General features: G+C 46.4%; 4 protein-coding genes and 2 long non-coding RNA genes across 9 annotated transcripts; 4 read left to right on the top strand and 2 right to left on the bottom strand.

The window, feature by feature from the left end:
* Positions 1–1,174, top strand: LOC120639513. Of its 2 annotated transcripts, none has more exons than XR_005661463.1 (2): positions 1–109; positions 501–1,174. It is a non-coding gene; the product is annotated as an uncharacterized LOC120639513 (long non-coding RNA). The 2 variants fall into 2 exon arrangements; XR_005661462.1 differs by lacking the exon at positions 1–109 and adding an exon at positions 312–400.
* A 1,227-nt stretch (positions 1,175–2,401) lies between these two features.
* On the top strand, positions 2,402–4,043 carry LOC120639512. The gene is made up of 3 exons (XR_005661461.1): positions 2,402–2,944; positions 3,130–3,226; positions 3,327–4,043. It is a non-coding gene; the product is annotated as an uncharacterized LOC120639512 (long non-coding RNA).
* A 68-nt stretch (positions 4,044–4,111) lies between these two features.
* LOC120639509 lies at positions 4,112–4,587 on the bottom strand. The gene has a single exon (XM_039915369.1). It carries the CDS (start codon positions 4,539–4,541, stop codon positions 4,128–4,130), a length of 414 nt encoding a protein of 137 aa, XP_039771303.1. The 5' UTR covers positions 4,542–4,587; the 3' UTR covers positions 4,112–4,127.
* LOC120639507 (putative NAC domain-containing protein 61) lies at positions 4,584–6,233 on the bottom strand. Of its 2 annotated transcripts, XM_039915365.1 has the most exons (3): positions 5,929–6,233; positions 5,028–5,749; positions 4,584–4,937 (listed from the first exon to the last, which is right to left on the bottom strand). In XM_039915365.1, the coding sequence occupies exons 2-3, from the start codon at positions 5,230–5,232 to the stop codon at positions 4,615–4,617; spliced, it is 528 nt and encodes a 175-aa protein (XP_039771299.1). In that variant the 5' UTR covers positions 5,233–5,749; positions 5,929–6,233; the 3' UTR covers positions 4,584–4,614. The 2 variants fall into 2 exon arrangements, with proteins under 2 accessions (XP_039771299.1, XP_039771298.1); XM_039915364.1 differs by lacking the exon at positions 5,929–6,233 and having other exon boundaries at positions 5,028–5,820.
* A 7,405-nt stretch (positions 6,234–13,638) lies between these two features.
* Positions 13,639–15,266, top strand: LOC120643013. The gene is made up of 4 exons (XM_039919554.1): positions 13,639–14,128; positions 14,343–14,444; positions 14,519–14,815; positions 14,910–15,266. The coding sequence occupies exons 1-4, from the start codon at positions 14,114–14,116 to the stop codon at positions 15,264–15,266; spliced, it is 771 nt and encodes a 256-aa protein (XP_039775488.1). The 5' UTR covers positions 13,639–14,113.
* A 478-nt stretch (positions 15,267–15,744) lies between these two features.
* Positions 15,745–20,768, top strand: LOC120639508. 2 transcript variants are annotated; one of them, XM_039915366.1, is made up of 7 exons: positions 15,745–16,004; positions 17,852–18,937; positions 19,105–19,194; positions 19,720–19,891; positions 19,979–20,034; positions 20,210–20,258; positions 20,377–20,768. In XM_039915366.1, the coding sequence occupies exons 2-7, from the start codon at positions 18,875–18,877 to the stop codon at positions 20,457–20,459; spliced, it is 513 nt and encodes a 170-aa protein (XP_039771300.1). In that variant the 5' UTR covers positions 15,745–16,004; positions 17,852–18,874; the 3' UTR covers positions 20,460–20,768. The 2 variants fall into 2 exon arrangements, with proteins under 2 accessions (XP_039771300.1, XP_039771301.1); XM_039915367.1 differs by having other exon boundaries at positions 15,760–16,004; positions 20,380–20,768.
* The last annotated feature ends 6,728 nt before the right edge of the window (positions 20,769–27,496 follow it).

The following is a 27,496-nucleotide window of genomic DNA, read 5'->3' as shown; positions in this document are numbered from 1 at the left end:
TTCGCTAAATACTACTCACCCGGCCGTCGCCCCCTCACTCACCAACTACTCACCCGGCCATCGCCCCCTCGCTCGCTCACCAGTCGCTCGCTCCTCTCCGCTCCAACAGGTTCGTCTTCCTCTCCTCTCTGGCGCCTTTCCCTCTTCTTCAATCTCTCATGTTCATCGATGGAAGGAGCTAATCCCCCTCTCTCTCTCCCGTTTTGGTTTATGCAAAATCTAAATTTTTAATGGTGTTAGCGTCTTTCTCTGTGTGCATTTATAATTTACATATAATCAATTGGGCCAGATCATGTTTTGCAGGCCACACCACGCAGTCATGTCTGGAGGTCTCGCTGTAGCGAAACTTTATTTCAACTGCGGTTATTGTGGAGTAGCCCTATCTGATGGGACTTTTACAGTTATAATTTCTTTTTACTTCGTCAATCATTTTTCTCTTAGCATTCTAGTTCTATCTTTCTATTAACATCATTTTCTTTTTCATTTTTATTTTTTATCAGTACGACAAAATGGTTTCTACGGATGAAAGATGTCAACGTCTATTTTGTGAGTCATGCGCACGAATTCACGAGAATTCCTTCAATCATGATATTTTTCGAGCACATAATCTCGATTATATCATTTGAACTGGTATATTTGTTTGCGCTTTTGAGGGATGTGCCCAAGAAATACCTGCACCACTGTATAGTCATCATCAGAGGACGTGCCCGTACAAAAGACTTACGTGTCCAATATGTAATAATGGATTTGCCTTGATATCACTGAGGTCACATCTTCTGAGAGAACATCAGTTCAACCATTACCAGCTTAATTATGGTTCTCCCAGCACTGGTCATAATATCTCCAAAGTTAGAGGGTGTGTTTTTAGCGGTAGAGAGGAAGACTTTGTGTTCTTCATTAGAGGCGCAACCCTTTATTTTGTATGGCCTGGTGCATCAGCTGCTGCTTCATCTCAAGCGTCTGCTTCTTCATCAGCGTCTGCAAATATCCAACTGATGGTGAATTTGGTCGCAGCTCAGACTCAGCAGGATAGTGGGTCCTACACAGATCCACCGCTACCGAGGTGTACTGATGTTGTTCGTCTCTTTAGCTTCAGACATCTCACCGCATAAAATAATTTTAAGATTTCTGTATTGATATATTAGTTGTTTATGTGTATGTCTTTATTTATCTATCGGATAAATTTAAATTGGTTATTTGTTTATCTGTCGGATGGACTTAAATTGGTGGTGCTGGGTGGAAGCTTATCCAAGGTCAAACAGACTTCACCAATTAAAAGAATTTTTGATTGACTAGAGATATGCTGAGGTGAGCGGAAGGAATTGATCTGGTCCTACTTAGCTTAGACTAGAAAAAACATTTATTAACAAAATATTTCTTCAACCGTCAAGAAAAAACATCATAAAAAGGTGGTCTAGAAACAAAGTTTATTAGGTATAAGGGCCTTCATTAATTTGATAATCTCCTACACTTATTTCAAATATGTAGAAATTCTTCTTTGCAATGAGGCAACAGGGGAAGCAAAATATTTTTTGCAAGGAAGTCCTAACGTAATAACCATGAAAGGAAAACAGTTAATATAGTATAACGACAATTCAATAAGTGTATCACTTCACAAATATCAAACATAAGGATACCTCAAGGACCCAAGGTGTATCGTCAGTTGGCAAGATACCGACACAAGGTCCCTAGTAGCAATCTATGACGAAAAATGCCATCCTTCTAAATGGTTTGACTAATATTTTGGATAACTTCTAGTACTCAGAAATTACTCCCAATGCAATGTATTTTGGCAGGTAAGTGACTTCAATTTGGAAGTTTAGCATGATCCTTTTACTGTATGAAGAAAACGTAAAACTATACAATTGTATATTGTAAAGTTATTACTAAATTGTTGATACAGGAAACTAGTGGTTCGCTCAGATGCAACAAATTGCACTTAAAGTTCATTTTATATTAGAAGCTATGAATGTTACCCGTAGTCATCATAAAAGATTTCTTACCAATATGTTCGGTATATTTGTGGCATAGCCCAAAATTAAGGATGAAATGGTTTCATCAGAACATCCTGAAACCACAAATCAAAAAAATAGTAGATAGAAGAATTTGAAACAAAAAAACAAAACAAAACTGTCCTAAGGCAAACCACAAAAGGGAAGAAAGAAAAGGCTCAGCACTATTTAGTGGTAAAGAAAATGCAACATCAGTGAAAAGATTAAACTTGACCAAGAGATTCTTTTGACCATCTCTCGCGATGTAGAGAGTGAGGGGTGGTGGTCACACGTGAACTCCCTCCTGGGTCTGTGCCAGTGCCTCTCTCTGTAATATGCAGCTGCCATGGTCGTTTTGAGAGTTGAAGAAGACAAAAGCCAGTCTCCTTTTTCACCTCGGAGCCCGCATGCATCCTGCAGCAGCAGGGCCGGCTCCCTAGCTGCTCCTCTCTCCATGCCTCCTGACCTCCCTCCCCTCTCCATGGATGATGGATGGGATCCCCACCGGTTCACGTGATGACATTTGCATGTCTCGGCAGCACCACGGCCGGCCAGGGCAGCCTGCTGTTCTCATGTGACCGTGACGCCCGGATGGGATGCATCGCGCATGCATGCAGCCAGCGACACTCACGGCGCGCGCTCTCTCTCTCTCTTCTTTTCATGGCGGTCGTCGTCGTCTCTGTTCGTCTGAAACGACGACTACATGCAGGCTTTTGTGTCGATGAGATTGGTACGGAGGACGTTGCCGATAAACCTGCACTGCTCGCTCTTGAACCTGTGCACTGCTTGCCTTGACACGCCTCGTCTGCTATAAACCTGCACTGCATTAGAACACTTTTTTCACTCCGCTCGCTCCTCTCGCTCTTGCTCGGTGTTCTCACCCGGCCGTCGCCCTCGCCCCCTCTCTCGCTCAGTAGTGGCTCACTAGTCGCTCGCTCCTCTCCACTCAACAGGTTAGTTTTCCTCTTCTCTCTGTCTTTCTCTCTTCTTTCATCTCTCGTGTTCATCGATAGGAGCTAATCCCCTCTCTCTCCCGTTTTGGTTTACGCAAAATCTAAATTTTTAATGGTGTTAGCGTTTTTCTTTGTGTGCATCTATAACTTACATATAATCAATTGGGTCGGATCATATTTTGCAGGCCACACCACGCAGTCATATCTGGAGGTCACGCTGTAGCGAAATTTTATTTCAACTGCGGTTATTGTGGAGTAGCCCTATCTGATGGGGCTTTTATAGTAATAATTTCTTTTTGCTTCGTTAATCATTTTTTTCTTAGCATTCTAGTTCTATCTTTTTATTAACATCATTTTCTTTTTCATTTTTATTTTTTATCAGTGCGACAAAATGGTTTCTACGGATGAAAGATGTCAACATCTATTTTGTGAGTCATGCGCACGAATTCACGATAATTCCTTCAATCATGAAATTTTTCGAGCACAAAATCTCGATCATATCATTTCAACTGGTACGTTTGTTTGCGCTTTTGAGAGTTGTGCCCAAGAAATACCTGCACCACTGTATACTCAACATCAGAGGACGTGCCCGTACAAAAGACTTACGTGTCCAATATGTAATAATGGATTTGCTTTGATATCACTGAGGTCACATCTTCTGAGAGAACATTAGTTCAACCATTACCAGCTTAATTATGGTTCTCCCAACACTGGTCATAATATCTCCAATGTTAGAGGGTGTGTTTTTAGCGGTAGAGAGGAAGACTTTGTGTTCTTCATTAGAGGCGCAACCCTTTATTTTGTATGGCTTGGTGTATCAGCTATTGCTTAATCTCAAGCGTCTACTTCTTCATCAGCGTCTGCAAATATCCAATTGATGGTGAATTTGGCCGCAGCTCAGACTCAGCAGGATAGTGGGTCCTAAAAAGATCCAGCGCTACCGAGGTGTACTGATGTTGTTCGTCTCTTTAGCTTCAGACATCTCACCGCATAAAATAATTTTAAGATTTCTGTATTGATAGATTAGTTGTTTATGTGTATGTCTTTATTTATCTATCGGATAAATTTAAATTGATAGTTTGTTTATTTGTCGGATGAACTTAAATTGGTGGTGCTGGATGGAAGCTTATCTAAGGTCAAACAGACTTCACCAATTAATTTGGCTCATGCACGAGGGTACGTGTCAATTTGGGGGCCAAACGACATGGCTCAAGTCATCCACGTCGCTGAAGCGGAGGTAATCGACAGGTGGAATCAGCGAGTCCCCGTCGATGGCCGCGGCGGCGTCTCCTGCTCCATCCACGACGAACCCGAGCGACCCCGACGACGAGCTGCCGTGGGAATGCTCATCTGACGACTGCCCGTTGGCGGCTGCGACGACCATGTCGACTGCGGCCATCTGGCTGCCCGCCGCCGCCGGTGGTGGTAGAGCTTCTTGTTGCTGGTAGCGGTGGCCCGCAGCTTGATCGTCGAGGCCGGCGGCCGGCGGGTTGAGGGGCCGGCGGTCGAAGGACCTCAGCGTGCCGTTGCTGGTGTACACGCGGCACACGCTGAACTCGTTCCGCAGCTGCAAGGTCTCCGTACGTATAGTGATCATAGTTATATCATTAATTTACAGATAAGAATTGCCATCGCCATAAATGCACAACCAAATTATATTAACCAAGAAATTAATCGCATACATGCGGCACGTATACGTACCCTGACGGGTGCCCCCGCCGCCGCCGATGCGCAACGGCCTTGTACTCGTTCATCTTCCAGCGGGTCTTGGTGCCCGTGGGCGCGCGGCCCTCGTAGAAGACCATGGTCCGCTTCTCCCCGATGACGCGGCTGGCCGGCGGCGCGGAGTAGACGTAGGACGGCGACCCCGTGGCCTTCCAGTACCCCGACGGCGTGGTGCGCGCGGGCCGGCTGCCGTTCAGCTCCCGCTCCGCGCGCGGGCAGAAGAAGAACCACTGCTCCTTGTCGCCCACGTTCGCGGCCCCGGCCATCGCTGCACGCGCGCACCAAGCAACATGCTGAGATCGAGAGTGAGAGATCGATATGCGAGGCATGATGAACGGCGGCGGCGACGACGACTAACCCCGGAGCTCGGAGGGATGGTGGCTGTAGATGTCGACGACGGGGATGAAGTGCTCGACCTGGGGCCTGGTGCCGGCGAGGCGGTGGCGGAGGTAGAAGCCCAGCAGCTCCTCCTCCGTCGGGTACAAACGGTACCCCGGCGGGAGCACCGGATCATGATCGCTGCCACTACGACTACTTTCCATCGCTCCTCTCTTCAAGAGCATGCTGATGATCTCGATCTTGTTATTATTTCCTCCTACAAATTGTTGGCCCTACTGATGATCAAGTATATATATATATATGCTGCCATACTAGATCGATCGATCGATCTCATTGGCCTGGTATAATAATAGCATGCAAATCAGCTAGAATAACCCGACAGGAATAACTGAAAGTATTGAGCAGCCAACATCTCTAGGGAGCGATCAATCAAACAGCCAGCAAGGACCTATTCAGTTAGCTGCTGATCTGATATGCTTTATGAGATCATCCATATTTTCTCCTGAAATGGTCCATGGCTATATATATGGATGCTTGAAGAAAATTCAGCTCCTGTCATCTGACCAATTTCGACCAATTCAGAATTTCAATTCTGAAGTGTCAAGCTTGTTTCCCTGACGAAGGTAGCACAGGAAATACTATTCTTCTGAAAATAAATTGTTGCACATCAATAATGCTTGTTTTGAACTCCTACAAACGCTCCTTGTTTGTGATAAATGTCCTGCTTCTTTAGGGGAAGACCTTGTGAGGAGATAAGAGAATGTAAAGGTCATAAATGAGTGGTTGTTCCCTGAATATGCATACTGCCTATTAAAAAAACTAAACATCATTGATAGAAAAAGTCAAAAAACTGAGCACGAAATCGTGTGCATACTCAAAACAGAATGCAAATAAAATCACATAATGTGCAAAAGTCATACCTGTTGAGCCTTCTCAAACTCCACCTCACTCCGGGCAGGTGTGAATTAGGCGACATCAGTAAACTTAATTTATTTTGACAACAAATTCAGCATGTATGTACAAACAACACGACCATCCCATGTTAGTTCATCTTCCTAGAGTCACAAGGTAGCAATAATACAAACATAGTAACACGCATCAGATCAGATCAGATCAGATGGTGCGGGTTTGCCTGCTTTGTGTTGACAGGAACTGAAAAAGGATACAAGTCCAACAAACCTGCTGTGTTGTGGCCTTGAGGGGTTACTTTTGGAGGGAAACGACATCCTCAATGTCACAGCCCTGGAAAAAAAAAGAAAAGAAAAGAAATTAAAAATCCCCCGCCGGGCCCCACCTGTCAGCCACCCTTTCCCTTCCCCTGCTCTATTTGGCGCAGCACGCCGCACACGTCGTCGCCAACGGCCATCCTCGTTCCACGTGCGGGCCATCCTCGTTCTGCGCGTCCTTATCCGCACGGCCGCCCGCTCCCCCTTCCCTCTAGCTCCCTTGCCCGACCGCTTCGCCTCAAACCCTAGCCCGCTCCCCTCCTCCATTGCCGCGGCCCCCGAGCTCCGCCCGCCGCCGCGATTCGCCCGCCCCGGTGAGCCGTGGCTCAATCCCTCGCGCGGGGAGCGTCTCCTCCCTTCCTTCGTTCGATTTCGCCCCTAACCCGGCCCGTTCCCCTCCCCTGCAGGGCCGCCGCCGCGCCGGTTCGCCGCGCCGCCGCCCCTGCTCGTCGCGCCGCCCCTCCGCTGCCGCTCCTCGCCTACGCCACCCCCGGTGAGACTCACCGCCATCTCCTTTTCCCCGTGCGCGCGCCCTTTGCCCCGCTCCGGCCCCGCCTCTTCGCGCCGCGTCACGCCGCCGCGCACGCGGTGTTCGCGCGCACCGCGCGACGCGCACGCCGTGGCCGCGCCCCGCCGCGGGTCAAGGCCCCTGGTTGGCCTTGACTCGGGCTGGTGGGCCGCTGGCCAGCGGGCCCCACCCGTCAGCGCCTGCGGGTGTGGGTTCCGGGTGCGCCTAGCGATTTGGTTAGGTTTCCTTAGGTTTCATTTAAGCAGCAACCTTGCAAAATTTGTAGAAAATCATGTGTAGCTCCAAAAATTATGAAACTTATTTTGTTGGATTCCTTTAGCTTATATCTACTCAAGAAAAATATTGTTTTGCATGTTAATTTGCTGTAGATTTATCTATAGTTTTATTTTACAAAAGTGAGTTTAATGCTTATTTATTTGTGTATTGCTCTAAAAATTTCAAACTAAATTTTGTTAGACTCCTTGTGAGGTGTAGTTTCCAGTAATGCAACTTACTCATGTGTTTCCTTGGTTAGGGTTTGATTTCGATTTCGTGCTTGCTGTCCAAAATGTGGTTTAATATAGAACTTTTTACTGGAAAGTGAGAAATTAGTAAAACTAGTTTTGTTAGCCTTGTGTTCCTGCCTAGTTTCCATGATAATTTTCTTGGATTTGTTTAGTTCAGTTTGTATTCCTTTTCTGATTTGCCTTGTTTAGAGTGGCTGAAAACTCATATATTTGTGGTTAATTATAGGAAAATGCTTTTGCTGTAAAACCAACTTTCACGAGTTCTTTGCATTGTCCTCTGCATGCTCAAATTGTTTCATGATTTATGCTTGTCGTTTTATTCATTTCTTAATTCCTGCATCGCATTCATGCATTTTAGTGACCGAACCGTCGGAGAACGAACCCGTGGAGCCCGCCGAGTCCGTGGAGCCTGAACCTGGAATCCCATTCGTGGTCAAACCCGAAGTTAACCAAGGCAAGCAGCTAAGCATATTCCTTGCACCTATCTAATCTGTTTTAGTTTAGCTATTCCACTTGGGTATTGTGGGTTATATATGTATAGTATGTATGTATTGTATTTTTATACCTATCTTTATGCATGATCCTTCCTTGATTTGTTATCCATATTCTTGGCACTAGTTAGATAGTTAATTACTTAACTTGACTAGATGCTTAGCCCTGCTTAGAATACTTCTTTTGCTCGCTAGACATGAATGGTTTGGAGGATCACACTTACCGATAATCCTTGATCGCATGGTTTGGTGGCTAGTAAAGTAATAGTACTGAGATTCGAGCGGAATGGTAGGGCCTAGAGAATGAAGTCACATGGGCATAGTCCGCTTGGATCGATTAAGGACCGAGTGGATGCCATCGGCCTTGAGCACCTTTTCGTGCTACCACATATCCAATATAATGGAACGGATGAGCCAATTACCTTCTTTGACTTGATCATTGATGTGCAGTCCTAGATACGTGGCTACGGGCTATGCAGAGAGGCTTAGTGTGTCCCCAGGTGGACCTATGTGTAGGAAAGTTTAGATATGTCCCTGGTGGAACTAAATCTCTACTCGTAATCTAGGTGTGAGGTTCAATGATCGAGCCTGGTTGGGAATGGTTGACGTGAGTACCCCTTGCCCGGCGTGATCGGTTGGGTGAGTCGCATGGCCCTCGCATCGTGTGGGTAAAGTAGTACACCCTTGCAAGGTTATAATCAATTCGAATTGCCGTGCTCTCGGATATGAGCAAGCTCTTGGTTCGCCGAATTCCTCTTAGAGAGTTCCGGTTTTGTCGGTGTTGGTTTCATGTCTTGTCAATGAACTATTGGTTATTATGTTACTCTCTTAATCAACTAAAAGTGTTTGGGGTGAGCAAGATCAATTAATTCTGATAGGTGCTAGTGTAGAGAGTTAATGCTTATGCAATAATTACTTAACCTTAAAGCTTTTACTTGAGCCAATGCATGATCCTTGCTTATTTATTCGCGTAAGTCTTGCGGAGTACCTTTGTACTCAGGGTGCTTTCTAAACCTAGTTGCAGGTGAGCCGGAAGTGGTGTACGACCACTTCTACCCTGCTGATCCAAATGCGGGGAAAGAGTAGGTCGTGGTGGCTGTAATGATGTCTTTGAGCAAGGCGTCATTACTTTAGTAAGTCTTTATCGTAATCGAGTTTCGGGAGAGCATGTAAATGCAATAAACTTTATGTTTCTGTTTAATATGACTTTCGTGAGACCAAGGCTTGTAAGTGAAGTTTGGACCCACCTATATCAAACTTGTAATATTAAGTGTGTAAAACTGCTCTTTATGGATTATTGGCGATGTATTCGATTGTAAACGGTATGTGTATATGCTGATTCTGGGCGTATGTTGGAGCACATACCGGGACTACCGGATTTGATATTATTTTGGATGAATGACGTGTCGGTTATTCGTCTCTAGATGTGGGATAACACGTGGCACGCTCTCCGACAAGCACGTGTTAACTCTCATCTGGGTGATAATGACCGACGGTTCATTTAAAATAGTATCAAATTGGGCGGTTCTCACACTCAACATTGCCGATGGACTCCTTGCTAACGGCGTTACCTAAGTGCACCATCTGCGTGCTGATGCCGGTGCCAGCACGGGCGACAGCATGACGAAGTCCATCTTCTACTTCTTGCTAACCCAGCGGATAGCCTGCGTAGCCCCGCTGATAAGCACGGAGCGGCCTCGGCACGTCGTCGAGCGAGGTCGCCAATCTTGATCCACGAGCAGCCGAAGATGGGCATCGACTGGATCTCCTACACGTCGTAGTAGTTGACCACAAAGGGGTCATCGGCGTCGGCCGGCTGCTGCTGGCCCTGCGCCTACTTGTTTGCATTCTCTGTCTTCCTTGCATACTTCCTTTGCTGCTTCTTGCTGAGGGTGTGGCGGCGGAGAGTCAGCTGCGCGCAAGCGGCGGGAGGTGCCGATGACGTGCATTTGGGCCGACTGCTGCCGCCGCCTGCGGGGAGAAAGGCGACGTGAGCTCCGGTGAGGATTTTAGGCGCGGTGAGCGGGAGGGGGACCGCACCGCAGGGGTTGTGCGGGGCATTGCCGGGCATGAACTCCGGCGGGGATTCTGGGAGAGGTGAGTACGGTGGGCGGTTAAACAGACGTGCGGTGAGAAAAAAACACGTTTTAGGCAAAAACATCAATCAAGTCGTGATTTCTATAGGTGTACCCTTTGTTCCACCTCTTTCGCCCCAACACGTGGGTCCAATGTGAGAGATAAGACGGGCCTGATATAGCTAAAAAAACATTTTTGAAAGTTTTCGATCTTTATATATAGAAATAGATAGATTGTTGATGCATACATAATTGGTTAGTTTTTTCAATGCTATAATCCTAGTATTTGAACCAGATCCTGCGTGTAGATTACTGGTATATAGTATACTCTTACATCTATCTTAACCCCCCCCCTCCGATTATTATTTGCACCAGATCCCATTCGCAAAAGATTCAGCACCCATCTCGTGTTGCCTCGGGCTGCGGATCCCATTATGGATCGGATGGGGGCATCACAGCGCCCGTTGCCCTGGTCGGACCTCGCCGGCCTCATCCTGCGCCTGCTGCTTTGTAACGCGATTAGGCTCGATATCGAAGACTAGAGCCATTGCTTGTGGGTAGATATCGAAGAGCCTCGATAGATTGGGCCGCCCTTGCATTGACTATGGGCTTCCATTGCTCCGCAAATAAAACCCTGCCAGCGATCTCAGCGCGGTCGTCTCGCCGTTTGGATGGAAGCTGAGGCGGAATCATGTTCCATGCAAATTTCGAACCACTTTTTATCTACAGGCGGATCCTCTGCCGGCAGCATATATTTCCCAGTCATATTATAGACAGAACAATAAACAATTCAGAGCTCATGCATGTTCCGCCATTGGCTCGTGCATCAAGTGGCCAGCCAGTGGGCTACCTGTGGGCCAGGGACAAGACTGGCAGCATATATGGTACCACGTGCTCAGCACCTGATACCGTAGTGTATTATTGTTGGAGCAGCTCCAGCATTTTGGACCTATTTGCATCCTTGAGAGCTAATAGGTACTTTTCCCATCCCAAAATGAGTTTTGTTCTTGTTCCCGAGTAGTTAAACTCTTTTAACTTTGGGTAAATATATATAAGAAAATATTAGTATTTATAGTACATAATTAGGATCATTAGATAGATCGTTGAACCTATTTTAATATTAAATTTATTTGGAGATACAAATATCAATAATACTTTCTATAAACCTAGTGAAGCTTAAAAAAGCTTAGCTGACGTAGCTAATATAATAGTCACAGACCTTATCTTGTCAAATATGAGATCCACTAAGTAATAAACAATAGTAAATAAACAATAGTAATAAACAATATCGAATCTGTTTCTCTCTGCAGCTAGTACATACACATGACTAAACAATTAGTTTGTATTCCCTTTCACTATTTGTAAACTCTAGCACTTGAAATTTCTAGGTAGCTCAACACATTCGATCGTGTTGCACTGCTTCTACCATTTTCTATCGTCTCTTTGCACCCTCTGAATCAACATACTAGTGCAAACTGCTCATATTATTAGCAGGGGTGGATCCAGGATGGAGATAGGAGGGGGCTAAATGATGAAGATTAAGGGCTAAAGCTAAAGATTAATGGTGGTTTAAAGCTAAATAATGGTGGTTTAAAAAGAAATTAGGCTCACGAGGGGTCTGCAGCCCCCCTCCTAGATCCGCCCCTGCTTATTATTAGGGACTGTTTGGTTGCCGAGCCAGACAACACGTCATGGCAATGCATCAATACTAATAGCTTGTTAGAGCATTTCTAAGAGTGCCCAAAATATATTGCTAAAAATTCTATTTGAACAAAAAAATCCCACCTTCAACAGGTACCAAAACCTGTTCCCAAATTTTTCCCACGCCCAATCCTAGCGGTGTCTGGAGCCAAATTTCCACCCCTCTTCGGCGCTCTCAATCATGAAAATTTTCATCCGCTCCCGCGGTGGGTGGGACATCACAGCTAGAGCTTGCTGGTTGGAGTTGGAAAGTGAGACAATTTTCTCGGGGGAGCCTCTTTGTAACATCTCAGATTTTTTTGGAATGTTACAAAATCGAAAAATGTGAATTTCAAAAAAATTTATGGTAGTGTCATAATTAGATCCACTTAAGCAAGAATTCTACCCTTCTAAATTCCTAGTAATTAAAATTTATAAATTGAGTTAAGGAGATTAAATGTTTGTGTGAGAACATTTGGAGTTATTTGGATTTATATGTATCTATCTTGTTTATTCAAATTGGAGTTGGATTTATTTTTCTTGTTTAAAATTATGTGGAATTTAAATTGAAGTATGCCCTTTAATTTAAATTCAAATGCTAACAATCCCGACAGCAGCCCTAACCTAAACCCCAAACCTACCCGACTCTAACCCTAACCTGGCCCGTTACCCAAACCCGTTGCCAAAACCAAAGACCTGGCCCTAACCTGGAACCAGCCCAGCCTGCCTAGGACCCAGCCCGGCTGGCTATCTTGGCATGTATCCTCGTGCCACCTAACCCAGCCCGCCAGCCGTTCCGCCTCGGCCTGCTCCAGCCCACGCGCCCCTTGGCCCGTTTCCCCGCGAGGCCTGCCAGCGCACCTCAGCCCGCTCCGCGCGGCCCAGCTTGCACGTTGGCCCAGTAGCACCCCGCTCCCTTCAGTCGCTGCCTCTAACTGTCCGGGCCCGCTAGTCTGGCCCCTATTCCCCTTTCTCCCTCATGCCGATGCCACCCTTCGCTTGCTCTGCGTTTGCCTCGCGCGTGCCACGCGATGCGTCCTCGCTCCACGCAAAAACAGAGCAATGGCCACGCCTGGCCCCACTGACATCACCCCGCACTACACCCTTGACCGCGCGCGCCCCCCGCGCTGCGAACCCTAGCACCAAGCCGCCTGATCTTGCCGCGTGTCCCCGCTCTGCGGCATGTCCCATCGATGCCCTTGGCGTCCGAGCCCGGCCGCGCCGTCCAAACCCTAGGACCCCCTCTTATAAAACCCTCGGCCGCCGCCACAAACCCTAGAACGCCTGGGGTCTTCCCCTGTTCCACCGTCGTCATAAGCAGGGGAGAAAAAGAGAAGGAGAAGGAGGACCCGGAGTTAGCCAAGGAAGGAGAGGAGGAGCCGGACCGCCGCCGCCGGAGCAGCCTCTCCAACGGGACCACTTTACCAAGCCGGCGCCCGGACAATGAGATCAATGTTGTTGCGCGCCCTGCTCTGCTCCAACTCGTCACAGCTCCGCCTCATCTCTGCGCCACCCATTCTCACCCCGACCCTACCGGTAGGTGTTGTTGCCCGCTGCTCACCCACGACCTTGCGCTACCGTCGTGCTTCGGCTGTCGATGAGCCTTCTCGTAGCGAGCGATAGGAGTTCCCGTCCTTTCGTTCTTGTGTAGGAGCCGCCGTCACTCGCAACCCCGGCCGGTCGAGCCAAGGGCCATGCCTTTGGCAAGGCCGAGCCGAGCTCGCCGCCCCGCTGCGCCACCATTCCTAGCCCGTCATCGTTCCCTACCGCCGCCGCAGCCTGGGATGCTAGTGCCCGCGCGTGTGCCCAAGCCCACGTCGAGCCGCCCGGAAGGTCATGTCTTGGCCCTCTGCACGCGCACGTCGCCTTGTCGCCGTTGACCTGCCGCTCGCCACCATTTTTCAATGGCAGTACGATCGCCATTAGCATCAGCGGGCTCTACTAGCTTGTCCTCACGTAAGGCGAGATCATACTCGCACACATCAATAGACAATAGCCACCTGAATCTCGTTATACCAGCTGGATAGTTGGTGCCATTCAGGGGCTCAATGGACTTCCGGTGGCCCGTTAGGCGCGCCACTAGCCCAATTTAGCCCGTTCCCTAATGTGGTCATATTGTGACCTAATCTCCTCACTAGCTTTCCCTTCTCTTTCCCCAGACAGCAGCCCGAGCCGCCTCCTTCAAGATCCAGCGCCGCCGCCTGGGGTCTGCCCGGCCACCGGCTACGCTCAGCAGCGCCGCCGCGCCCCTGATGTGTGCCTGGCCTGGTGCCCCGCAATAGCCGCTCCTGCCGGGCTCCACGCACCGCCGCAGGTCGCGACCGCCAGCAGCACCACAGCAGCGTGGGGCACGGACGCCGCAGCAGCCGCGTGCGCCGTGTGCGCCGGCCGCTGGCCGCCCCGTCGGGTGCAACGAGGGATCGCGGTGGGCGGCGCGAGGGAGCAGATCGAGGCGGCGCGGGACGAGCTCGACGTGCAGCGGGAGCAAATCCGGGCTTCCCGCTTGCGCGCTGCAGCCACCTCCCACACTGCGGCGGCGCTGCTACTTCTCCTCGACGTCTGCCGCCTAAGCCTCCGCCACCTCCTCGGCGCCCCGCGATGTCTTCATCTCCGGTGAGTGCGCCCCCGCCCCCTAGCTCGTTTCCTCCGGTTCTCCTCATCACACGACGTGCTCCGTTCCCGCGGGGATCCCCAGAGGAGCTTGGGCCTTAATCGTCAGCGCAGATCTGGCATGGGTGCTGTCGGATCCATGTTCTCCCCGCCATAGATGCTTCTCCTTCTCTCTATTGCTTCTCCACGACGCTTAATTTGATAGATTCGATCGCAGGAGATGAGTGTGCTTAACCTCAGGATCCACAAGGGCCTACTGGACTGCAATTATTGCCGCCAACCCCTCCTGCCTGACAATTGGTGGCGCATAACTTACATGGTGGGTGAGATGAGGTCCCCGCAAAGTTTTTGTTTTTTTTCCTAGCTCAACTTCACTTCTTCTGGGACTTGCAGTGCGCTGGCGGCCACATCTTTTGTCGGGAGTGCACCAGCCAACACAAGAAGGCATGTATCTCCTGCTGCCATTTGCTGGACGGGATCATGGCTCAGATGAAGTTCAAATGCAACTTCTGCGACTCTGGAAATATCTCCTACTTCAGGTTTTTGGGACACGTGTGCGACCACCCCCTCCCTCGCGAGGTTATGGGTCGGCAGATCGAGTCCGTCTTTGCTTTGGGGGAGTGCACCCTCACCGCGGATCTCCTTGCCTGTTCTGAATGCAACCTTCCGCTCCGACCTCCCATTTTCAGGGTGAGCTCAGCTCTGACCTGACCTGAGCGAATTAATTTGGATGTATTTTGGTTTGATTTGATTTTGGCTTCATGCGATCCTACCCTTATTGCAGCATCTCTCTCGTAACAGTCCTGTTTGTAGCGCCTGCTACTGCGGTGATATCGACAATTACCTTCACTACAGGGAACTCGACTACCTCGTCCAAGGTATCACAGTGAAATGTGTGGCTTGTGAAGAATACCTTCCATTCTCCACCTTGGCTTCGCACCAGCTGGGTGATTGCCCATTCAAGCATAAATTGCAAAAGATCGCCCCAGGCTCAAGTGCCCAGAAAAACTTGTGTGGTAACACATGCATGCCTCCCACCTCTGCCCCCCCACTTGGTTATGCATTAATATGGGCGGAGTCTTATATGCACCCAGGCCCCAGCTCGACGCACGCCGGCGAGGACACGCGCCCGGCGCCATGAATCTAGGGCCCCGTTTGCAAAGGATTTTGCATGTTGTGAATTGCTTTAGCTATGTCTCGTTGCGAGTATGTGGTGCTGGTCGAGATGGATTAAGCTTATATATGGATTATGGAATAGCATATGCCTGTTACCCAAGGATCATACAGTAACTATTTTGCTATTTTGGATGATATCTTGATAATATATGGATTATGCTTATATGGACTAGTATAATATCAAACACTTTGTATATTGTATTCATTTATCTCCATATAAAATGTTGCTACATGGACAAGTAAAATAATATCTACAGTTTCTCTTATTGCAAAACACCAACAAACATAAACTAAGCCGCCAACGCAGAGAGCATCTAGCTTCCAAATGGCGGCAGGGGAATTTCGCCTGCAGGGTTACCCTCCCCGTGGGGCAGAGGGAGATACCGTTGTCCAAGGAAATTCCCGTGAGGGCCCCGTCGCGACACAGCCCAGCACGATCTCTCGCCGGGACAACCAGTCCTCGGCCCAAGGGAAACCCACCCGCGGCCGCCGGTTTTCCTCCTCCAGGCTGCCGCGGCGGCCACCCCCGCCCGCCTCCCTCGTGCGCCGCTCCCTTCCTTCCCTTGGCATTTACTCCTCTCGCTCGCAGGGAGAGTCCGCGGCGGAAGCGAACCCAGAAGACCCGCCTCTGGAGGACGAGGAGCCGGCCACCCTTTGCTTGCGAGCTTTGCTAGCTGACCCGCGTGGTCGGTGCTGGTACTAGGTGAGAGGATTTCGACCCTCTTCAGGACACGTTTGTTTTAGCGTACTGCTTTGGATTCAAGAATGACTCTGCCTGCCCACAACCACCGAGGACGCCTTTTTTCTTTCCTAATCTTTTTTTGGATTGGGGGTTGGACGCTGTGGGGGCTTTTTCCTGCTTGCTTTTGCAGTGCTGCATGGTTTGGATCTAGGTGAAATAAGAACATGGCGCTTTCGGCTGGAATTGGGATGCCCGTACCAATTACTAGGGAAATAGTATTAAAATTAGATGTCGGACTTTTGAAGGCATTTGAAGTATTCTGACTTGACTTCCATTGATGCACAATATGGAGGGTTAAATTGAGTCTCCAAACTTGCACCCCTTTCTCACTTTCATCTGCAGGCGTTGAAGCCTTGTTGTTTGGTCATTAAACTTTCGTACCTAATTGCTGTGCTGTAATGTAAGTAGAACCTGTTCGTCAAAGGAGCATCCAAATGTGCATCTATCCAACCTTTTATGTGTAATGTAAGTAGAACCTCCACTTACATTAACAGGGGTCATGGTGCATAGACCCATCACCCAGTTCACCTATTGTAAGATTTATTATCGTAAAATTGGTAAAATTTTGGTTGTAAAATAGATGATGCAATATGATTTGTATCCTTCACCTTTCAAGTTGTATATATTCGGTAGCTAGATGGAATATAAATGTACAAGAGGTGCATCGAATACTGTTCGGAGCCTCGCAGAGTCAAATCAGATGGGTTTGGCTGAGCTGGCTCCGGAGTGAGTGTGCGTGATTCTTCTCGGTATGTCCCCCTCATCCTACACGGTGGACCCTCCTTTTATTGTTGGGGGGGGGGGGGGGGGGCTCTTTTATAGAGTAAATATCGTGTTGCCAAAGAAAAGAGGTCGGTCGGTTTGTCACTCGGGGCTTCCTGTTTTTCTAGTCGGGGTCGTCTTCCCTGTCACTCAGAGTGGGTAGACAGCTTCAGTGAGTCCCTTCATGAGGAGCTCCTGTCCCTGTTCGTCGCGTCCCGCCGGTAGGGACAGATTTTGTGCTAACGAGCATGGTTTGGTAATCTGCGGAGGGCCTTGCTCTGTCACCACGCCGTATGACGGGTGCCGATAGCATGGTGACGACGACGTCGTGTGATAGGGTGTGAGTTGACGGCGCCTTTCGTCGCCCATCCTTGAGGACGGGCAGGTGGAACAACGTCCACTACTAGGGTGTCAGTAGGCACTGTAACCCGCTTGGGTGGAGTGGTCGGCTGGTACGGTGGTTTTGACCCAGGTGCTCGTCCTCATCTGCCGCTCCTTCCCCCAAGTGGGTTTGTTAGAGCGTGGCGTGCGGTCGAAGCCTATCCCCTCACCGGTCGGGGTTGTCACGTGGAGGATGGTGTCTGGGCAGAGTGCCCAGTCAGTGGGCTGGGTGGTTTACTCTCCCGACTGACTGGTCGGTCGACTTACGTGGGCCCAGGCATGGCCCCGTCCCATGAGTGCGGAGCTTCTATTCCGGGCGCCATTTGGCTAAGCTGTATTAGTTGCAGAAGTGGGCCCGCTAGGGGACCCCGGGTCCCTGCACCCGACACATACCATTTATCACTGATAGGAATACCACTTGTGACATGGTATTTTGCCATTGGCATTTGTCATGGTTGTTTTTTGACATGCCTTTAAATAATGCCCTGCAGTAACTCGATTTACAAGTTGTCATGGACAATGACATTTTTTTCGTGTTTTCCCTTAATACTTATAGTGGTTGGCTCTTGAAATTTATATACCAAAGTAGATTCTAACAATTTCTGTGTATTTTTTTTCTGTTCATATATGAATGACTTGACCTTTGCTATGTATGATGCATGCAGGTTCATAACTACTTCTTGTTAGGTTTTCCTAGCCTGGACCCTGGAATAATGGCTCTAGTTTCTATATGACAAAACAAGTTTTTAGATAGTCTTAAACAATCTCCTTGTTACCAGTGGTCCTAATGAGTTCTCAATTCCAGCGTCATTCAAGAAGTTTCTGTTAGGCAACCTTACCAAATTGTTTAGATCTGCTTTCATGGGAAACATTGTTAACACTGTTAAGAGGTTCTCAAGCAATGATGCTACTGCTATTCTGGTCCAGAGGTGTTCCAACTTGTCAATTGGGACATCAAGATTAGACAAATGCACTTGCATTGGTAATGGTATTTCAATGACAGGGGAAACTGCATTAGCTTCAAAGGGAGGCAGTATTAATGGTTGCAAGGATTTCTGTGAGGTTGCTAATGAGAAAATGCACATGACTCCAGGCAGCACTTCAACAAAAGGATGTCTTGGTGATATTGATTTGCTTACTCCACCCATGGTTCATACAAGACCATCTGGGAGTGATGAGGGCAATAATGAGAGAGAAACTCCAAATGGAACTGCTCACAATGATGCAAAAGAACTTGGGTGTGTTGATCATTCTGAAAATTCTGGTTTGATTTACAGCCAGAGTGCTGGTCATATGTTTCACAATTTCTAAAGAGTCTTTGTGTAAAGTATCTCTTGAAGGCAACTCTTTTAGAAACCCTAAGCTAGCAGATGCTGTGGAAAGTAGTCCGGCGGCAGATGCACATAAGGGCAAAGACTTACTTTACAGGGTTTCTCCTGCGGATGGTTTGTTTGATAGCACTGTTTGTGAAGAATTAGCTGATGGGGCTCTTGATTCATGTTATAAATGCAATGCTGAGGTTTCATTAGATGGGCAAAGTAATGAACAAAGCAAACAGCACAAATCAGTGAATTATGATGTGGTACCAATTGAAGTAATAGCACCTTGTGCTAATTTAGACGTCAGTAACCCTAAGTCTTCATCAAAGGGACGAGCAAAATGGAAAAGAATTGCTAGTGTCAAGTCAGATGTTGGTACCAAAGGAAAATACTGGAATTTTAGTTCCTTCGGATCAGATTTGTGTGGAAACTGTGAGTTTTTTACTCTGCACCTAAAAGGTGCAATTTTCTAATTTCAAATATTTCTTCCATTCAATCTTCTTAACTAATATGCACCTGCCATTTTTAGTATTTTATTGTATTTTTCAAGAAATGTGCTAATTATACACTGAAGCTGAGCTATTAACCATGAAAAACAGCCTACAAGCGTATTGGTGGAGAGAAATTCTGGGGATGAAATTTTGCAGGGTACTCCTAGATCAAGAATGACTAAAACTCCACTTTCATATGTGAGTAAAGGACCTATATATTATCCTTTTGTCATTGCAATTAACATTGATTCCTTCTTATACATTTGTAAATTGTTTATCTGTTGTTGATGGCCGGGACTTAACTGTTGTTGTTCAATAGTGAGCTCCTTATGTATTTGCTTAAAACTGGCATGCCTATCAACCTATGTGCGCTTCCAAAACAAAACTGGGCAGGAATTTTAAGGTGGATTTGAATATATTAAGTATTGATGCTAAAGCTGTTATGTTTCAGTTTTTCACATTTGTTTTCATAGAACTACACATGATTTGGTATTATTTTAAGGTAAATTTGATTGTTAGAAACAGGCATTACAACAGGTTTGGTGCATTTCTGTTTTGGTCTAATCATAAAGATTTGATCTACATGCTCTTTTGGAATAATTTTGTCTCTAACAATGTGGATATTTTATTTTTTGAAGCAATTTGATTGTATATTATGATTTTAGTATATTTTGTCTAGCTTGCATCCAAAATGTACTCATTTAAATTTCCCTCAAATTTAAGGTGCACCACTCTCCACTTACTCGCAGTAAGTCAATGGCATTGTCTGTTGCCACTTCTCAATGTGTCAAAATGAAACGATCTAAGTTGCATCGGTCTCCACTTACTCGCAGTAAGTCGAAGTCATTGTCTATTGCCACTCCTGAATCTGTCAAAATTAAACAATCCAGATCAGGTAAGTTGTTTGGTTTTAAGATTTCTGCTTCTGCAAAGTGCAAAACATTTTTTTTCTATTTTGACCCAAGCAATAATTTCATTTCAGGTCGGCTGATAGTTGCACGACTGGATCCGGGATCCCAAAACATTACCTATGGCCCGGTTAGTGATAGCATAATTGTTCGTCTAAATTTCCATTACTATCATAGAACAATGATGCCCAGGATTAGCACATAAGTGTTATGCAATTGTTAAAATTAGTCTAGTTTTATTTTGGCAGTATGATTTATTAAAGTTGTTCCTCCTGCTGGTATATTCATTGAATGCATTATCACAGGATGGTTGTATTTGTGGGATAACCAACTTGGAAGCATCATTTCCTCAGGGTTAGTGCAGATATCCCATATTCTCATGTCTATAAAACATTCTTGTTGTGACTATTTAACCAAAGCTCCTGTAATTGTGCAAGCACATCGTTATTTGATGCCATTTATATTCTTCCAGCAGGGATCAGTTCAGAGCCTCCTTCTAAGAGGAGAATGTCTCAGCGTTTGTCACCAGATCTCTATAGACTGCTCACATTTTAGTGATGTTTTGATGAAATGTTGCTGCTAGCATGTTGTAGCTTGCCGGTCTCTTGTAACTATGGAACCACCCGAGGTGGATTGCGTGTTTGTCATGTTGACCGGCTTCTCTCTAGTCTCACTGCTCGTTGTATCTATAACCTGCTGTAAGGCTTAGGTGCCCATTGACATGAATATTTGTAGGGTTCTAGTATGCATCATCAGTTTTTTTACTGTTTCTGAAGATACCGGACCTCACTTCTAGTGCCTTACAATGGGAAGGTGATATTTTGATCAACGTGCAAAGGTGGAAAATCATGCTGTGCTTTTTTGGATATTGTTTGGTTTGAATTTCAGTGCAAATTTTTTTTTGATGTTTATGGGTATTTTAAAACTATGAGATGTTTGAATTTCATCAGTTCACATGTCGACTACGAGAGGGCAAAAGTAGTAGAGAAAATTTCCTATATGGCATTGGATAAAAATCTAGTTTCATGTGTAACACTAAATTTTTTTGCCTCTCTTATTTGACATCGAGATTTATTTTTCATTTCTTTCTTGATATTTTTCTTGACATTTATGTTCCTTATTTGACATCGGGATATATTATTCGTTCCTTTCTTGACACTGCAGTTAGTTTGGCTAGTATATCCCACCCAAAAGATATTTTTGCCCCTCCTTTTTATCTAGTGATATATAATGAGTTTCATGTGGTTGCATCTAAGGGCGTATTTGGTTGGGAGCCACAACTCACCACGCCACACAGTGCGGCGGGCATTTCAGGCACCACAACCAGCCATAGCTCCTGCAGTTGACTGTAGCGTGGCGTGGGCGTGCCTGGCGCGGCAAGTTGTGGCTCCCAACCAAACACGCCTTAAGTACACAAGTTCTTGTTATATAAGGTGAAATGTATAGAACATGCAACAATTAAATTAAATAATTTGTTGTGAATTATCCAAAGGACAATATAAAGATGCACATTATGACAATTTTCTGAAAAGATTCACAACAAATTATTTTAATAACTTATTAGATAATTATTCAAGGAAAAAACACAGGTTTTCCATACAATAGGAGTATTTTTGGTCCAAATACTGAATATCTGACAAATTGAGATTGAATTTGACGGAAGTTCCTAATGGATATAAGTGAAGTGTCAAGAAAGAAACATGAGTTAAATCTCGATGTCAAATAAGGAAGACAAAATTTTATAGTGTTATATGAGGAATTGTATTTTTATATAGTGCCATGTACTGTAGGAATTTACTCTAAGCAGTAAGTCTTGTGTTTAAGTTTATTTTGTTCACGGTCCACACTATTTTGAACTAGTGCTATACGTTTGGCATTTCCTTTTTAAACTTTATACAATAAGAAATTAAGAAATTTGTTGATTGTGAACGCGAAGAAAATAAGAAATGGCAGTGTAGAAATAAGAAATGGCTGCTCTTTGGGCTTGGCAGTGTAGAAATAAGAAATGGCTGCTCTTTGGGCTTGTAGCCTTCTCCACTGTAAAATCCACTATAAAGCGGAGAACTCCGCTTAGCTCCGCGCAGACCCGCCCCATTACCAGCCAGGACAGAGGCGTTTTGGCCTCGTGGGGATGCCGGGGGCGGGGGCGCAAATGCTCCCCGTCATGCTTGCGGGTGCATGTGAAGGCATCGCAAAAGCACCGCAGTCTGCCCAGGTGGGCACATGTATTGTTCTTCTTCTTTCTCGCGACAGGGGTGGGGGTGACAGACTGGCGAGGTGTGAGAGGTGGGGGGGGGGGCGGAGTGGCCGGCAGCGGGGTCGCCATCGACCGGGTTAGTGGTCGAGGAGGCTGTTAGGGTTATGGTTTCTGGTTTCCGAGGGTTGGGGGCAATTCGACGAGCGGCGTGGCGGCGGTGGTGGGGGGCGAGCCCATCGTGGGCCACTATGGGCCTTCCACGAAGTCTCGCTCTCGCCTCCCGTCACACGTGTTGCTCCTAATGGGACCCGGTGGGTACGGGTTTGGTTTTTAACTTGTGGGGACCTGAAATTAAAATCGGTAATCCCAGCATTAGGATGTCGGATCGTCGGACGCCCTTACCCAACACAATAATGTTGCAGTGGAAATTTTTTGCACGTAACAAATTACGATAGGTCCGACTTGATGTTGCAGTGGGAAAAAAAAATACTCCAACCTTGGTGACAGATGTTGTAGTGGACTTCTTACATGATTTTTTTTTTGTTATGGCACTCATACGATGATGTTCAAGTAATAATTTAAGTTATTGATGTTGCAGTAGTTGATGTAAGATTATTCAATAGGTCGATAGGTGATGTTGCGGTGGTCATTTCAATACTTTTAAGATGTGAGATGATGTTGCAACAATTATTTCTAGATATTTAAATAGTTGATTTATTTGACATGTTACATCTTTTTAATATAATGGACTAATTCTACTTGTTCCATAATTTTTTTAGAAAAATATTGTGTCCAATTTTGCAATTTAGTTCAAAAATATCGCAAATATAATCTTGAAATGTTGTAAAAGGCCGGTGTCGGCGTTACAAAACTCTATTTCTACACATTGTCGTTTTTATTGGACGTTGCATGAAATATAGTGTCATGTTACGGTGAGAATTTTCTATTATATATATATGTATATATATAGAGAGAGAGGACACAGCATACCCGAGCCAGCCTGCAGGTGCGTCCGAGCGTCCGAGCACTTCCCTCCGCGCGGTCCGCGTGGCCCCCCGTCCCTGTGCGTCTCGGTGTCAGTCCCACCCACCCCTGTACGCTGGTGGGCCACCGCACAAGCGGTTTTGACTTTTGAAGGTGGCGCACGATCAGGCTGCAGTCCGATTTTCTATTTAGCAGGAGAAAAAAAATCAGCCATGTAACAAACCCGGAGAAAGGATAAGCTGACTAGTAATTTTCTTTTATCATGGATCACGATATTAAGTTTTTTTACCAAGCGTTGCTCAACAAAAAAAAAATGGTCAGACTGGATCAGCACCTAGCAAATCCTACAAGGAGAGCGGCCAGGAAGTTGTTGCGGCCGTGAAAGCTTCCTGCTGGATGAGCTACTGATCGTCGCCATTGCCGTCATGTCAATTAATAAGCAGCTATCTTCTTGATCGATCCATCAGCGAGCTACGAGTTTGGTGTAGTTATATGATGATGGCTGCTTCAATTTGATCGATTTATTTGCAGCTGTAAATCAACTCTTCTTCCTTTTAATGAAATTCGTGCTCAGGCAGTCGCTAAAATAAAAAAATTATTTGCAGTTAGCTCGATCTGATCAGTGTGTAGAATTGGAGACCATATTACTGGATGAATTTTGAAGGCTAGCTAGATCATTCGCTCGCTTATTATTAATTTCAACAGCGATGACTGCTTACTGTGGAACATGCATTTGTTTCCTTCCGTCCAATGGTCAGCTATCTCTAGTAGCAGCTAGCCTTCTCAATTGATAGGATCATATATTCACATGTACTATTTTTAAGTAATTTATTTGTACAAGCTACATCGATTCCTGTGGTTCTCCAGAATTTCTTGTAGAACTGTAAAGGTTCTTGCAAAATTCTTACATATTGCATTCCAAACAAGCCCTACAAGATTAACAACACTAACAAAATTTTGCATACCATATCACTGTTTCATGTCCCACTAGCTAGAGATCTCCATCAGGCCAACAACACTTGAAACAAAATAGCTAAGAGAGATTTAATTTCTCTATGCTCTTTCGAGCTCTTAAGAAATCATGACGCCATAAACACATGTTACAAGTACAAAGATGCGGAGAATATTATATGCCTCTTGATCTTGCTGACTGCCTCCTCGAGTTTTGCTTCCAATTTGGTTTCCCCAATTGACTTGGATGCCACAATTAGCTGCTGCAGAATCTCCTCCCGCCTCCAGATGGCCCTGATCAACTCAGGAAAATTTGGGACACCTAATTAAAGTGCTAATATACTGAAAACACCAGATGGTACCCCTACCTTGTTCTCGGATTGATAGGCATCATATGCACTGGCCTCATACCAGAATCCATCCTGGATATCAAAATAAAATGTGAAAAAAATCAGAAGATTAGGAATCAAAGCATACTTTATAGGAAAAGACAGCCAAGATTCAATGGTGCTAGCTGCAGAAAGGAAAAAAAATGAAGCTTCAGGCACCAAAACAACTCTTCTGATTTCTCCAATATAGCATATATTACTAGTTGATGTTTTTCTTTTTTTTGCATCACTTATTTAATTCAGTTTTAGATTCCATAAACCATGTTAATCTAGCATCACCATTCCATCAGTGCAATCATGCTGACACTGTATGGATGAAATCAATATTAATAGTAATACCATCCAAATTAAACAAAAGCAACATAGATTATTGGATGCCATCTCACCTGCAAGGTATCCTAAGAAAACCATTTAAAGTGTAACAATCAGGAACCTTAAATATGTAATATGAGTTACTATGTAGATATATCAAAGCTGCAGGCAAGAACCTAACCTAACCAGTTTCAGCAAGCAAGCATGATCTGAACAATTTGAACAGGGCACCAAGTTGCAGGTAAAAGAGAAACCAAAAGTTTCCAAATTATTGTAGAAAAAACTAAGCCTAATGTTTGCCAAAAACACTAGGCAAGCCAAGAAGCATCTGCTACTTCTACACTAATATAGAACAATTATAATTTTTACATTACTCTTTCACCAAAAAGTAATTTTAAATTACTGAGATTTAATTGGAGAATTGCAATTGAACTAGGTAGGATGTATACAGGTCAAAGAAAACATAAGTGCACATCTAAGTTGTTTGGCTTGTAGAATCACTGAACATCTAGTTTTAATCAGTTAATTGAGACCCAGAAATGGAGCTTACTCGTTCCAGCTCTAATAAAACAGGCCACAGAAACTTGAATCCCATCATCTAGATCATAATACAAGCTTTAGAACCAACAGATGGTGCAAAATCTCAAGAGAGCAACAGAATCGATAATGCAGAGTATTGTTCTCACAAAATGAATTTGCCACTGAACCATGCGTATAATGCATAACATAAAGGAGAAAAAGTAACTAGGAAGAAGTCATTACTTGTAGTTTATCACTCGCCATGGTTAGCCGATGGCCAGATGTTGCTCATCACTTCGTAGCGGTTAAGTTCGGTAGCATTTAACTTATCCTTCTTCTTGCGTAGATTCTCGTAGTTTTTCTTCAAGTTCCGTATTTTGCTTCTAATTCTTTCCTGATCAACATATTTTCGCGGAAGGATAGATTGAAACAGATCTACTAGTTCATTAGAACGTGGCAACCTATGGTTTTTCTCCCTATACTCGATAAGGACCTCCACAATCTTTTTCTCCACATCCTCTGGCCCCTTTCTTCCCCTACGACCTGAGTTTGTAGCTGCGGTGTACCTTGTGGAGGAGCAGGTAGCTGTGGTGTACCTTGTGGAGGAAGATCCTGCTGTGGCGAGAGAGGAGGATAGGGGCTGCGAGGTTGATAACCACGAAAACAACATGTGTGCACATGGATCACATCCTTGTGCAGCTTCAGCTATATGCTCTGCAATGGAGCCGCTTTGGAACATATAAAATTAAAAATGATTATTATTACAATACGGAAAAGTGACAAATACTTCTAAATGGCTTCTAAAGTTCATGATCAAATTTGAAAGGAACCTTGGTCTGACAACGTTATTGTACACCTTGGTAAGGTCCGACAACTCCCGTTTGCACTGAGGACAAACATCCATCTTCACAGTGGAGGGGAAGGTAGTGAGAGGAGAAGGAAAAAATAGGAGGAGAGTAATGTTGAGAAATGTTGAGATACATTACCAGTTGCTTGCTTGGTGTGACGGTGGCTCCTTCCAGTGTGGTGGAGGCTGGAGGTGGAGGCTGAGGAGACGCTTGGAGGGAGGGACGCGCCCCGACAATGGTGTGTTATGTGAAGATGGAAGTTTGATAGGGAATCCCTGTCCTCTCCCTCACGGACATCCCACTTGCCCTTTTAATACCAAGGGAGTGGGGGAGGAAGACAGAGCCTCAGTCCGCCCGGGGCTCGGAGCTTTAGGGCCCCTGACCGAACCATGCTTTAGGGCTATGGATGGCAACGGGCGCATTATCCGCGGGTACATCATATTCAAACCCGCACCCGCAAGACGATACTCGAACCCGTGCCCGTGCCCGCGACCCGCCACGGGTAATAAATTGTACCTGTGCCCACGACCCGCGGGTGTGGTGTACCCGCGAGCACGCCCGCACGCCCGCCAAGATCAGCTAGTAGCAGATCTGGCGAGCGGCGGCCGGCGAGGCGGTGACCGCCCGGCCGGGGCTTGATCGGTCGGGGCGACGAGCGAGAGCGCAAGGCCTCACCGCCTGAACCCGTCAACCGCTCTAGAGCCTCGGCGTCGTGGTTGGGGGGCGTCGCGCGGCGGACGGCAGCGGGCAGGTGGTCGCAACAGGGGGCGCCGGCGCGGGCTCCTGGCAGCGGCGGGCAGCGAGCACGCGGCCGCAGCAGGGGCGCGCATCCGCGCGAGCTCCGGGCAGCGGGCGAGCTGGGGACGGGCGGTGAGCAGCGGCTGCGCTGGAGAATGGGGCGTGCGTTGGTGCGGGCTCCAAGAGACAGGAGATGGTGTGCAGCTGGAGGGGTGGTGCGTTGGTGCGGGCTCCAAGAGCCAGGAGATGGCGTGCAGCTGGAGGGGTGGGTGGGGTGGTCAGGTGGCGGCGGGGCACCACTGGTGGGATCACCTGGGAAGGACAAAAAATAAGAGGAAGTTCTAGAATTCCAAATACTTTTATTTATTATATACTTGTATGGAAGATCCACGTATTAGAAGTTTTGCGGGTATACGGGCAGAACGGGTACGGGTAGAGTTTTTTCAAACCATCAAATTTTACCCGTCGGGCACAAATGCAAACCCGTACCCGCACCCGTGGGCACAAATTAGAACCCGTATCCTTACCCTATCGGGTTTTTGCCCGCGGGCACGCGGATAATTTGTACCCATTGCCATCCATATTTAGGGCCCCTTAGGCTGCACGCGCTCCTGCTTGAGAAAGGCTTGAGAAAGATTCTACGTGTGAAAAAGA

The sequence above is a fragment of the Panicum virgatum genome, chromosome 7K (assembly GCF_016808335.1).
Source record: "Panicum virgatum strain AP13 chromosome 7K, P.virgatum_v5, whole genome shotgun sequence".
Taxonomy (NCBI): domain Eukaryota; kingdom Viridiplantae; phylum Streptophyta; class Magnoliopsida; order Poales; family Poaceae; genus Panicum; species Panicum virgatum.
This window is presented reverse-complemented; position numbering and strand designations above follow the sequence as displayed.